The sequence below is a fragment of the Macrobrachium nipponense genome, chromosome 48, assembly GCF_015104395.2.
Source record: "Macrobrachium nipponense isolate FS-2020 chromosome 48, ASM1510439v2, whole genome shotgun sequence".
Taxonomy (NCBI): Eukaryota; Metazoa; Arthropoda; class Malacostraca; order Decapoda; family Palaemonidae; genus Macrobrachium; species Macrobrachium nipponense.
In genome coordinates, this window is record NC_087223.1 from 6,361,946 (window position 1) to 6,375,433 (window position 13,488).

General features: G+C 41.8%; 1 protein-coding gene across 1 annotated transcript in view; it reads left to right on the top strand.

The window, feature by feature from the left end:
* The window catches only part of LOC135205010 (BLOC-2 complex member HPS3-like), a 167,799-nt gene that overhangs the window by 13,723 nt on the left and 140,588 nt on the right, over positions 1-13,488 (top strand). The window contains 1 exon segment of the mRNA XM_064235244.1: positions 3,588-3,665. Within this exon segment, the coding sequence (XP_064091314.1) occupies positions 3,658-3,665 (8 nt within the window). The 5' untranslated portion in view covers positions 3,588-3,657.

Here is a 13,488-nt window from a genome sequence, read left to right on the forward strand (position 1 = left end):
TTTTCCTTGCGATGAGTTTTTTCTGCATAAAGTTGTTTTTCCGTTGCTGATATTTGTTATTTGTTTATGAAGGTAAATATTCAGTAGTGGTTATGAGTTTGGAATTGAGAATGAAAGCAATAACGTTTACTATGTGAGGTCTCTCGGTGCTTTTGTTGATTGTAAAATGTGTCATCGCTCTGTTGTTTTTTGAAAATCATTTGATTGATGTTTTCTTTTATTAGATCATTACTATTTGTACATAATACATCTTATATATATATATATATATAATATATATATATATATATATATAAATATATATATATATATATATACTATATATATATTATATATATATATGATATATAATATCTATATATATATTTATATATATATATAGATATACATATATATATTATTATTTATATAATATTATTATATATATATATATATATATAGATATATATATATATATATATATATATAGTATATACATACAGGCAGTCCCCGGGTTACAACGGGGGTTCTGTTCTTGAGACACGTATTAACCCGAAAATCGTTGTAAGCCGGAACATCACCAAAAATCCTAAGAAAACCTTACTGTTAATGCTATGGGTGAATTCAAAACTATGTAAACTACATTCTTATTGCATTTTGCATAAAAAAAAAAAACTCAAATATGTTATTTTTTGCATTTTTGGTGTCATATTTCTTCTGCCAGATGAGCATTGAAGGTGTCGTAACCTTGGAACATGCGTTTGTAACCCTATATAAATAATTTCTGATGAATATAATTGAAAAGCGCCTTAACCTCGGAACATTGTAAGCCGAACCCATCGTAAACCCGGGACTGCCTGTATATATATGTATATATATATATATATATATATATATATATATATATATATATATTATATTCTTTTAATGTAGTTTGGTATTTGGGGTTTTCTTTAAATATTCTCTTCTGCATTGAGACTATCTTTTCCTATTAGTAGCAGCTTTTGGTCCAGTGAGACCTCTTTGCAGTTCATCATTGGTGATATGGACAAGCATTAGCATATCCATAGAATAATCTTGCATGTCGTTTTTTTTTTTTTTTTCCTTAGATATTTTATCATTAGTATAATCTCTTGGTGTAGTTTGCCTGTAGTGAAATTTTATCGCAATGAGGCAGTTAAGTTTTTACCTTGTAGGTGGAGGCTATCTTTTACGTAGGTCATTTTAGGAAAAGCAGTAATTATCGGTTGTATGTGATGTGTCTTGCGAGTTACATATTTGTTATGCTGTATGTTGCAATCAGTAATGGGTGTGTGTTGCCTTACTGTTGTCATCAATTAGTTACACAAGTTCACTTCAACTCTCAGGAATAGTAACACTTTAAATCACGTTTTTATTGTAATCTTCCATTTACATTTAATTTCCTATCCTATTGTTCCTCTTGCCTTATATACTATCTTTTACGTTGTTCCTTTGGTTTGGCCCCATTGAGTGGTTTGGTTACACCTTGCAACGGTGATGACAATTCATTCAACCTCTTGAAGCGGCATTAGAAAGATAAGTTTAGTATGAGCAGTGAATGGTATCCAAGAAACTTCCCTAACTTGTTGTAGTATACTAAAATTATCAGTATGACATCTCATGTCATGTGTAGTTACTCCATAAACTATATTAGCTAAGGTTAATCCAGGCAGTGACTGGTTTCTTAAGTCACTGCATGCGTGAGTTATACATTAAATTTTGTTTTCCCAATAGGTCGTTCCTCTTGGCTTTGTATACTATTTCCCTCGTTTTGAAACTCAGAGTGCAGGTTAACTACGACACTGTTGTGTATGCTACTTTTTCCTTAGAGGTTCTGTAGAAGTGTTGTATTTTGTATCCTCTTGAGTATTATGCTTTTAGACCATAATTTTGCTACCTGAGCTTTCAGTTATTACATATTGTATTCAGCTTGACTTGTCAAATATGCCCCAATTTGGTAGTTAGGAACTTTTGCATTGGCTTGCTATTTCCAATTTGCTACTGATGTTTTGAAAAAACCTATTGATGGTTTTTATTCTTTTTTAATGAGATACTTAGGAGCAATTATATACTAAATCTTTGTAGAAATATTTTGCAGGATTTTGCAACAAAGTTTTCAATAATGTATTCTGGAATTAGTATGTATACTGTCTTGAGTTACTAACTGGTTCTGAATCCTCAAACAGTTTTATGAAGACAAGTATCCATGTAGACACAAATAAGAAATAGTTTAAACTTTTTTGTTGAATAGCCTGATTTATGAGGCCCAAATAAACCTTACGGGTGGCCACAACACAAAATGTAACTCTTCATCCTGTGTGCCTTAAGATGTTGACCAACAAAGTAAAGAATTTATTACACTTGGAAATTTTTTTCCTTTGGGGAAAATACAATTTCAAACATCTTTGTCAATTTGGAACTTTTATTAACTTTGATAAACCATACCAAATATTTGATATGATTTCCTGGCATAGACCCACTGTTGTTTTACAAATGACGAAGAGCAGAAAAGAGTGAAAGCATTTCTGCCAGTGTCATCGCTTGTAAAACAGTAGTGGGTACGTGTATGTAAAATCAGTTGGAAAAATGTTTTAAAAAATACCATATCTCTGACTTGCCAGGGAATTTTAATGCCACCTTTATAAATGTTTCTACTATAATTAAAGAGTGTATGCTTTTAAAGCATGCATTTAGCAACAGATTAAATCAATTTGTTACTTATCTTTTGGCTTAAGCAAAGTAGATCATTAGTACAAAACGATTTCAGTTAGGCACAAGGCACTCATTGTTTGCTGCTTTATTCACTTGAGAATTTTTTGTTGATTTTATGAAAGTATTGAGTACATCTGGGTTTTCGTTATGATGATGTTAAGAAGTACTTTGGTAGTGGTATTTTGCTTCTGTTTGTCATGTTTTAAAAATTTTGACTTAAACATTTGCTTTTATTTGCACATGAAAAGTGGAAAGTTTGAGTGTTTGCTGTTTACAGGCAATATACCAACTCGAAATACGTATTGATTGTTCATTTATTGACATCAACATCAGGTAGTTCTCGTGGCCTGTGATGACTCTGTTAAGAAAGAATTATGTGTATGATAAAAGATAATCATTTTGTATGGTTGTTCAATAATTTTCATATTTAAGAAGTGATCATTAATATTTTTGCCAGTTCATGTTGTTTGTTTGTATGTGGTCCATCATTGGAAACATTTTTCAAGAGGTATTTTGTGTACAATGAGTGTCTCCATCAAGGGTTTTATTTTTTTCAGAAGAATATCAACATTTTTTAGTTTTTTTGTTTGTTTGTGGAAGGAATGCTTGTGTGCATATGTGCATCCCATTATCGTATGTTATTGTTTCGTCATGCAGTCAGGGTTGAACTGATTCAGGAATGAAAGCGCATGTGTGTGCATCCTGTCCTTGTATATTACTGTTATGTTATGCATTCGTAATCAAACAAATAATGCCAAACATTTGTGCTGTCATTAAGTTGACTTCTTGATGCCATCAGGTAGCAGATTTGCCACTGCCAAAGAAAACTAGCTTAGGCCTGAACTAGTGTCACAAGTTACGTGATTTTCTTCCAGAAGTATTGGGTGTTGTACTGTTGTTAATCAGAGCTCTTCTCAACATTATCTCTGTAAGCGCCAACCCTCGATGATGAGGTAATGTTTCTCCTTCGTCTTTCGTCTTCCTCCGCTTTTTATTCTTTTTCCTATGACGCTAATCCTTGCAAAAATACGCCGAAAAGCTTTTATTTTTATTTTTTTTTGTGACTAACATTTTTATATTGTTTTTACAGTTCTGGAAACTGAAGAAATATTGTAGATACTTTTGGATAAGAACAGAATTTTTGGCATTTTTACGAGAGCTATTTTTTGCATAGTATATGGAGAAGCAGTGAGCTTTTATACTATTGAATGCTAGATAACTTATTCTTGGTTGTATCATAACACCTGTAATTCTTTTTGTAATCAATGTGTTGTATCTAACCTTGTTTGTAATGTATATTGATTATGATTACTGTACAGTAGTTTGGCAACTTAATCTGACTGAATTAAACAGTTGCTTGCATTTTATTTTGGTGTAATATTAAACTCGAAACAAGAAAGCTGACTCGTGTTTGGCATTTTCAAGAAAGGAAAATTGTTTCCTGTCTCTCGAGTTACAGGGACCAGCATCTTACTGAATCTGTTCACTGACAATGTTATGTTTTTGCTGTCTTTCATTTTAAATGGTTCTCTGGCAACCCTGTGTTGCCTCTATGCCACTTTTTTGGAAATATACATCTCATATCACAGAATCTGAGGAAAGTTCTCTCGTCTCTGCCTGCAAAGTAGTTTTTCTTGTCGGTTTGAAAGAAGGCCACGTTATTTTCTTGAGTAAATACTTTTAGTATTTCACTACAGATGGCAGAACTCGTTCATAAGTTAAAACTTGAGTCATTGACATCTTTGCATTGCAGATATTACCACATGATGTGAATCTCCATTCTCAACTGAAGTGTGGTAGAACTGGTTACTTGACAAATTGAAAAGGTTCTTTGAAAATTTGGAGAATTCTCCAAGTTATCGTTGTTAGATTTTGTGATATTGTTGAAGGTGCATTCCGTATGTTTTAAGCTTTAAAAAAAACCATGTTGAATTGCCCATTATTTCTTGAGGCTCAATTGTGCTGGATATAAATTTAATTCATGGAAATATTGGTAATTCTGTTAGCAAGGAGCTGAATAGTCAGGTGTATTGCATTGAGTACCTTATGTACAAATACAAGTGGTGCATTAAGGTATAGTTGCTAAGTCACTAAGTGGATGTAGGAATGGCAATTTGATTGTGGGCATCCAGGTTCTTAACATAGCCATCATTTTTTATTTTTGAGGTATGCAGTCCAGCATTGTTGCATCAGCTGCTGTAGCTTTGTTTCATCCATGAACATACAACATTATTTGTTCATGCCACTTACCTGACAGATATATATATAGCTGTATTTTCTGAAGTCCGACAGAAATTTCAAAACTCGCGGCACACGCAGTGGGCGGCCAGGTGGTAGTACCCATTCCCGCCGCTGGGAGGCGGATATCAGGAACCATTCCCATTTTCTATTCATATTTTTTCTGTCGCCGGTCGGTAAACAACTGTTTACAGACCTCTGCTCAGGATTTTTTGGAATTTGACTCGCTTTTAAGTATCTTATTTGTTTTTTTTGTATTGAATTGGATTGTTGAATTGGCATGCACGATAGTGGACCGTTTTTTTATTTTGGATTGACTTTTCTATAATATATGTCTGGATCAAGTGCTGTGAGTTTCAGAGTGTGTGTGAGGGCTGATTGTAAGGTGAGGCTACCGAAAGCATCGGTAGACCCCCACACAGTATGTATGAGTTGTGAGGGGGCATAATTGTTTGATTGATAATCGGTGCAATGAATGTGAGAAATTGACCGATGATGATTGGAGAGTATATGAGTCCTAGCGACCTTAAGAAAATTGGAGGAGCGCGATAGGATCAGGAGGTCTTCCTCCAGGAGTGGGTTCTAAATTCTACCAAAGGTAAGGCTAACATCTCTCCTACATTAACACCTGTAGAGTTTGCAACCCCTAAACCTGTGTTGCCTTCGGGGCTCTGATTCTGTGTCGGAGAGAAGCGAATGCTCTCTCTCTGATTTTGGAGTCTCTTCGCACTCTGGAGACCAAAGTGAAAGCCTTAGAAACTGGCTCGGTGCAAGTGTGTGATCGTGCCCCTAGTGTTGTGGAGGGGCGTCAGATCGGCCCCATAATGCCTCTAGGCCTGACCTAGACCTCTACCAGACTCCCAAGACTCAGGGAGTAGGTTATGTCGAAAGCCGCAAGAGGGTTACGGGGGCTTCCCACCGATCTGGCGTCCCTTCGGCAGGCCTTGTAACAAACGTCCCAGGCTGCCAAGGAGTGCGCACGAGGCGCCGCGGCCTGAAAGAGTGCTTTTCGTCCTCCAAGAAGCGTCCTCCCCGCGCAAGGGGTGGAGCGCTCGGAGAGACTCTCGTCCTCTGAAAAGACGTTTCGTGCGGAGGACGCTTCACGTCCTCTTTCGCCACTTTCGTCGGATGCGTATGACGCTTTTCCGCCTCAGAAAACGGGGTAAGATCTCCTCCGATGAGGACTCTGGGTTGCGTGCACAGGCGCGTTATACCTGAGAAGCAGGTAGCTGTACCGTGAGGAAGGAAAGGAGGCCGTCCCCATCGCCCCTCGTCTTCTTCGCAGGATCAGTCCTGCTTCCTCTGTTCGTTCTTCCCCGACGAAGAACATTCTTTTTGTCTTTTGTCTTCAGGACCAGCTATCCTCGCTTATGGCTCAGAGGACTCGCCCAGCAGCAGTCGAGCCTAAGCGGAGGAAGGACCTTAGACTGCCTGTCAAGAGGACGAAGCAGTCTCCTTCTATCCCTCCTCACCTACTTCGTCTCGTTCGCCGATCGCTTCTCCTCCCTTCGGCGATTCGCCGATCTCGTTCGTCCTCTAGAAGGACGTTCGATAGGACGCTCGTCAGGACGCTAGGCAGGACGCTAGGCGGGACGCTTGGCAGGACGCTTGGCAGGACGTTCGGCAGGACGCTCGTCAGGACGCTTGTCAGGACGCTCGTCAGGACGCTTGGCAGGACGCTTGGCAGGACGCTAGGCAGGACGTTCATCAGGACGCTAGACAGGACGCTAGACAAGGACAGCTGGCAGGACGCTCGGCAGGACGCTCGGCAGGACGCTTGGCAGGAAGCTCGCCAGGACGTTCAGGGCTCTTTTCAAGACGTTTTTGGGGATTCCGACCAAGAAGTCGTACCCCCAGACCGCTAGTTTACGCGCAGCGGCACGTATTCCAGCGAAAAGGTCTTCCCTTTCGTTTGAGAAACGTAAGGACGCTTCTCTGGCAAGTGAGACTGCCGCGGATGGCGCTAAGGACGCTCGTCCTCGTCAGGACGCTCTACCTTCATCAAGTAGTAAGCGTCATAGAGAAGACAGCCGAAATAAGGCTGCCTCTAGCAAGGATAGGGGTCATTTGATCAAGCCAAGACCCGACATTAGGACGCCTCTCCGGACAGACGGTCTCCTCTTCCGTTTAGAGAAGAAGGAGAGCTGAGTAGTTCGGCTGACTCGGTTGAAGAGGAACCTTCTGCGGCCCCTTCAATCTCGGACTATAAAGTCCTAGTGCGGCTCTTGCGTTCTTCTTTCGAAGACAAGTTTCAGCCCGCAGCTCCCAAGTCTCCTCCTTCGCAGTTTCTTCATCTAAAACTGGAAAAAACCCCGGAGTTTGTAGAGATGAAAACTTCTCTCTCCACGAAACGTGCCTTTAAGAAACTCAAGATTGGATGATACGAAGGAGAGATCAAGGCAAGACGACCTTCGCCTTGCCGCCAGCTAGACTTAGCGGGGAAAAGGGGCATTTGGTATAGAAACCAAAGATGAAGTAGGAGTTCGTATCCCTTCTTCGGCTCAAGGAGATTTCTCCAGCCTAGTGGATTCGCAGAGGAGGTCTCTTTTTTTTACCCTCTGCGAAAGTAACCTGGACCTCTACGGAGACTGACCATCATTTGAAGGGTCTGCTCAGGACGCTGGAAGTGTTCAACTTCCTTGACTGGTGTTTGGGAGTCTGGATCTGCAAGCGAGAAGCCCAGAATCTCTCAGTCTGGGGGAGCTGTCCAGCGTGTTAGCATGTATGGGACAAAGCCGTCAGGGATGGTTCGGAGGAGATCGTATCTCATTTTGGAACAGCTTTATTGAAAAAGAGAGCTTTGCTGTGCAACTTCACAGCTCGTTCGGTAACTCCAGCTCAGAAAGCGGATTTGCTGTTTTCGCCTCTTTCGAACCATCTCTTCCCAGACTTTAGTAAAGGACCTGACAAACAGTTTTGCAAGAGAAGGCAACTCAGGACCTTTTGGGCCCAGTCTACAAGAAGGTCAGCCGTACCTTCAACCTCTTCAGCTGCGGTTCGACCGCCGAAGAAAGTTAAGCCCTTTCGTGGGGCTCCCCCCTCGAGAGCAGCTCCTCGATGGAGGGAGAGGGTTTTCACGAGGAAGAGCTTCCTTTAAAGCCAAAGCCTTCCAAGTGAGAAGCATGTCCTTCAGACACCAGTCGGAGCCAGACTGAAGTTTTTTGCGGGAGCGTGGGAGAGAGAGAGACACGGACTCTTGGTCCCTCAAGATCGTGGAGCAGGGGTACAAGATCCCCTTTTTAGATCTTCCTCCTCTTTCTACGACTCCAGAGACCTTTCTCCATCCTATCAGGGAGAAAAGAAGAAAGTATTATTCGGTCTCCTTCAGCAGATGATCGACAAAAGAGCGGTGGAACAAGTCGCGGACCTGGGGTCCCCAGGTTTTTACAACAGGATCTTCCTAGTACCGAAGCAGTCGTTCAGGTTGGCGTCCAGTTCTAGATGTAAGCAGGCTCAATCTTTTCGTGGAAAAGACCAAATTCACGATGGAGACGCCTCATTCTGTTCTGGGAGCCTTGAGACCGGGCGACTGGATGGTGTCTTAGACTTGCAGGACGCGTACTTTCACATCCCGATCCACCCTCTTTCAAGAAAGTATCTAAGGTTTTGTCTTAGACAAAAAAGTGTGGCAGTTCAGAGCTATGTGTTTCGGACTGACCACGGCTCCAATGGTGTTCACTGTAGTAATGAAGAACGTAGCGAGGTGGCTACACTCTTCGGGAATAAGAGTTTCCCTGTACCTCGACGACTGGCTGATCAGAGCGTCGTCGAGAGAGAAGTTTCTGAAGGACTTGCAGTTCACTTTAGCCCTAGCGAAGTCCCTGGGACTTCTGGTCAACCTCGAAAAGTCGCATCTGACCCCAACACAGTCCATCGTGTATCTGGGGATTCAGATGGATTCAGTGGCTTTTCGAGCGTTTCCGTCCCAGGAACGTCAGCGGCTAGGCTTAGAAAAGATCTCAGCCTTTCTAAGGAAAGAGACTTGCTCGGCGAGGGAATGGATGAGTCTGCTGGGGACCATTTCCTCGCTGGAAAGGTTTGTTTCCTTGGGAAGACTGCACGTCAGGCCTCTCCAATTTTTCCTTGCGGACGAGTGGAAGGCAAGGACGATCTCAATGCCATATTGAGAATATCGCTTCCGATCAAGAACCATCTAAGATGGTGGTTGGACCCTCAGAAGCTGCAGGAGGGCGTGTCCCCGAAGTCTTCTGAGCCCCGACCGAGTGTTGTTCTCCGACGCTTCCATCACGGGCTGGGGAGCAACACTAGGAGGGAAGGAAGTGTCAGGCTCCTGGAGAGGGGAACAGGTAGCCTGGCATATAAATGTCAAAAGAACTGGCAGCAGTATTTCTGTCCCTGCAGTTCTTCGAAAGGAGTTTGGAGAACAAGATTGTTCAGATAAACTCGGACAATACCACAGCACTCGCTTATTTAAAAACCAGGGAGGAAGGCAACACAACTCCAGAAACGTTGTTTTTTCCCTAGCGAGAGAGATTCTGCTGTGGTCAAAGAGAAGAAATGTGACTATCCTGATGAGATTCATTGCAGGAGTGCAAAACGTCAGGGCAGATCTTCTCAGTCGTCTGGGAACAAGTCCTACCGACGGAATGGACCTTGAACGAAGACGTTTTGTCGAGACCTTTGGACGTTGTGGGGACGTCCACTGGTCGACTTATTCGCGACGTCAAGGACCAAGAGACTTCCTCTTTACTGCTCCCTTCCTGGATCCAGAAGCAATCGCGGTAGACGCTTTGCTTTGGAATTGGACGGGTCTAGACTTGTACGCCTTCCCACCATTCAAGATTTTGGGGGAAGTCATGAGGAAGTTTGCGGCCTCAGAAGGGACGAGGTTAACCCTGGATCGCTCCGATGTGGCCAGCGAGAGAATGGTTCACCGAGGTCATGTCTTTCCTTGTAGACTTTCCAAGGACATTGCCCTGGAGGAAAGATCTACTCAAACAGCCCCACTTCGAAAGGTTTCACCAAAACCTCCTCCGCTCTGGGTCTGACTGCGTTCAGACTATCGAAAAGTTGGCCCAGAGCGAGAGGTTTTTCGAAAGCAGCTGCGAGAGCAATCTCACATGCAAGACGTGCTTCCACAAGAGCTGTTTACCAATCGAAGTGGGCTTGCCTTCAGGGCATGGTGTAAAAAGGAGGGAGTTTCCTCTTCCTCGACCTCTGTGAACCAAATAGCTGATTTTCTGCTCTTCCTCAGGAATGTGCAGAAATTAGCGGTCCCTACCATCAAGGATATAAAAGCATGTTGTCAGCGGTTTTTAGGCACAGAGGCCTTGACCTGTCTGACAACAAGGACATTCATGACCTTTTAAAGTCTTTCGAGACCTCGAAGGTTCCTCAAATTAGACCTCCATCATGGAACCTTGACGTAGTCCTTAAATTCCTTATGTCAAGCCCTTTCGAACCGCTTCAGGCAGCGTCTCTTCGAAACCTGACAAGGAAGGCTCTTTTCCTAACTTCTCTTGCGACGGCTAAGAGAGTTAGTGAAATTCAAGCGTTTAGCAAGTTAATGGGATTCAAAGGAGACAATGCTGTCTGCTCGTTGAACCCAACTTTCTTGGCGAAGAATGAAAATCCTTCGAACCCTTGGCCGAAAGACTTTCGAGATCAAGGGTATGTCAAGTCTGGTGGGCCAAGAACCAGAGAGAGTCCTGTGCCCGGTCAGGCTCTCAAGTTCTACGTGCATAGAACGAAAGAGGTAAGAGGTCCCTCAGGTAATCTGTGGTGCTCTGTGAAGAGACCAGAGTTACCTTTATCGAAGAATGCTGTTGCTTTCTTTCTAAGGGACATCATTCGGGAGGCTCATTCATCTTTCCAGAAGACTGATTTGAGCCTCTTACGAGTGAAAGCGCACGAAGTTCGAGCCGGTCGCTACCTCTCTTGCCTTCCAAAAGAACATGTCAATCAAGGACATCCTTGATTGCATTGCCTTTTGGAGGAGTAAACTCCGCTTCGCCTCACATTACCTAAGGGATGTGAGAACGATTTATGACGATTGTAATGCACTGGGGCCATACGTTCTGCGGACACAGTATTGGGGTCCGGAAGTAGCTCTTTCCCTATCCCTTAGTTAGGATTAGGTTAGTTTGTTGTTGTGTTTTTAGGTTGTGGTGAGTCTTATGTGAAGATCTCCCATCCTTTAGTTAGTTTTTAAGGGGTTTTTTTTGTGAATAGTTGGTCAGGTGGTGGTCAGTTGCTTCGTTGCCCTCATTTGTATGCCTTGATGGTCTTGTCACGTTGAGGTCTCTTACCCGTTGACAGATCATCCAGAGCGCACCAGCACTACAGGTCTCCACCTGGCTGGCAACTCTGATTTAAGCAAAAGCAGCCTTACGTGACAGTAATCACATAGTCTACTTTGCAAACAGGTGAGGAACCAAGATGTATATCATCTACTTAATTTAAGTTTCCTAAAAATCCTATTCTGTCCTCTTCCCCACCACCATCCGAAGGTGGGATTCAGCTAATATATATATCTGTCAGGTAAGTGCATGAACAAAATGTTATTGTTATTATACAATTAAGTTTGTTCATACTTACCTGGCAGATATATATAATTAAAGTGCCCGCCCTCCTCCCCTCAGGAGACAGAGGCATTAATAAAATATGAATAGAAAATGGGAATGGTTCCTGATATCCGCCTCCCAGCGGCGGGAATGGGTACTACCACCTGGCCACCCACTGCGTGTGCCGCGAGTTTTGAAATTTCTGTCGGACTTCAGAAAAATACAGCTATATATATATCTGCCAGGTAAGTATGAACAAACTTAATTGTATAATAACAATAACATTTTTCCATGTTTCTGTCTGTATAAGGCAAGAATCTGTATGTATCTTGAATTCCTTCTGTAGTTCTTCAATTCCTTCTGTAGTTCTTCAAGACCTCCCCCACTTGGGTTTTGCTGTTTGGTAGGTTCTTTCGTGGGTATATAATATTAACGTTACCATGATGACTTGTTGGTGGAGTAAGCTTGCTACAGGCTGTGTTGGGATCCGTTGTTTATAAGTCGCTGTAAACTAACGATGTAGAATGTTGAAATAGAATGTTGGTATACTCTGAAAGAGGGGATTCACTTGTACTGTTAAATACTTTTTTAAATAACCATAAGGACTTTATGTGGAGTTGATGTATCAAACTGCATTGCGGACAAGCGAAACAGCTTGCAACTCAAGTGGAAAAGCAGCCTCTAAACCCTTGCTTTTCGATGATCGACTTTCAAGTGTTTGTTTGAAATAATTTTAAAAAGTTTCCAATTTCTCTGTATCTTAGAGTGGTATGTACGGTAGATGTAGAACGGTTCTACTCTCAACATCCTCTTTTGATACATTTTGTTATGCAAGTTTCTCTTTCAAGGGGAACCTCTTAAGGTTCTTTCTCTCATAGCTTAGCCAAGTTTTGGAAAGATTTGTATGTACACATACAATCTAAGACTACAAAATACCTTATCTACTAGATTTAAAATACATTCCTACTTTCATGTTGGAGAAATATATTTTTTTGGAACTCCTTCTGAAGACCTTTAGTGATTATTCACTCTTAATAATAGTACCAAAGGTTCTTTGCAGCATCCCACAGGCATTTCTCTGTCTGTCATTCCTCACTTTTGTTCCCTTGATCTCTTCTTGCATAACAGTCCAACTTCTTCACCTTTACCTTGCTCTAGTTTTCACCTCCTGGGAAACCCAAAGGATGTATAGTACAGAATTATGTGCTCGCGCATACCATGCTAACTTTTTTCTCTGGTATATTTAGAGGTTATTTATACTAGAAAAGAGGAAAGCAGGATCTTTTCACCGGGCGACACAGGTCTCTCCCCAGAAATAGATTTTGACGTTTAGCTTCCTTACCTTTAGAATTCCCATCAGTGCACCTCATGCAGTGCACTGTTGGCATTATTACTTATGTTTGCAGTTTCCCTTCAGCCCGTAGCTTCAACCCCTTTCATTCCTTTTACTGTACCCCTGTTTGTATTCTCCTTCTTCCATCTTACTCTCCACCCTCTGCTAACAATTGTTTCATAGTGCAAATGCGAGCTTTGCCTACCGGTACACCTTTCAAACCTTTTTACCCTCAATTTTTCTTTCAATGCTGAATGACCTCATAGGTCTTAGCGCTTGGCCTTTGCCCAAAGTACTAAATATTCCTTACCTTTAAAACTGGTGAACTGTGCTTCCTTTCACAGAGGCATCTCACTGTGGAGGCATACTTGTCTTACTCTATCTTTCAAGTAGAATCTGTTGGCATATTATGGAATATTTCTTTAGTAGAATACAATGTATATTTAGCTAAAGGTCTTTCCAGAGCTGCTTTGCCCTCAACTTGTAGATTCTGCATTTCCAACTAGGTTAAACGCTTCTCTCATAATGATGATAATGTTAAATTCGATGATTAAAGCACCCTTTTATCATTATCGTAACTATTGTGTGATTTGAAATACGTTTATGTATACGCACCGTATACAATTTGCTTGCATGTTATGATGAACCCCCCACAAGCCTTGCGCTTGGTAAATTCATACA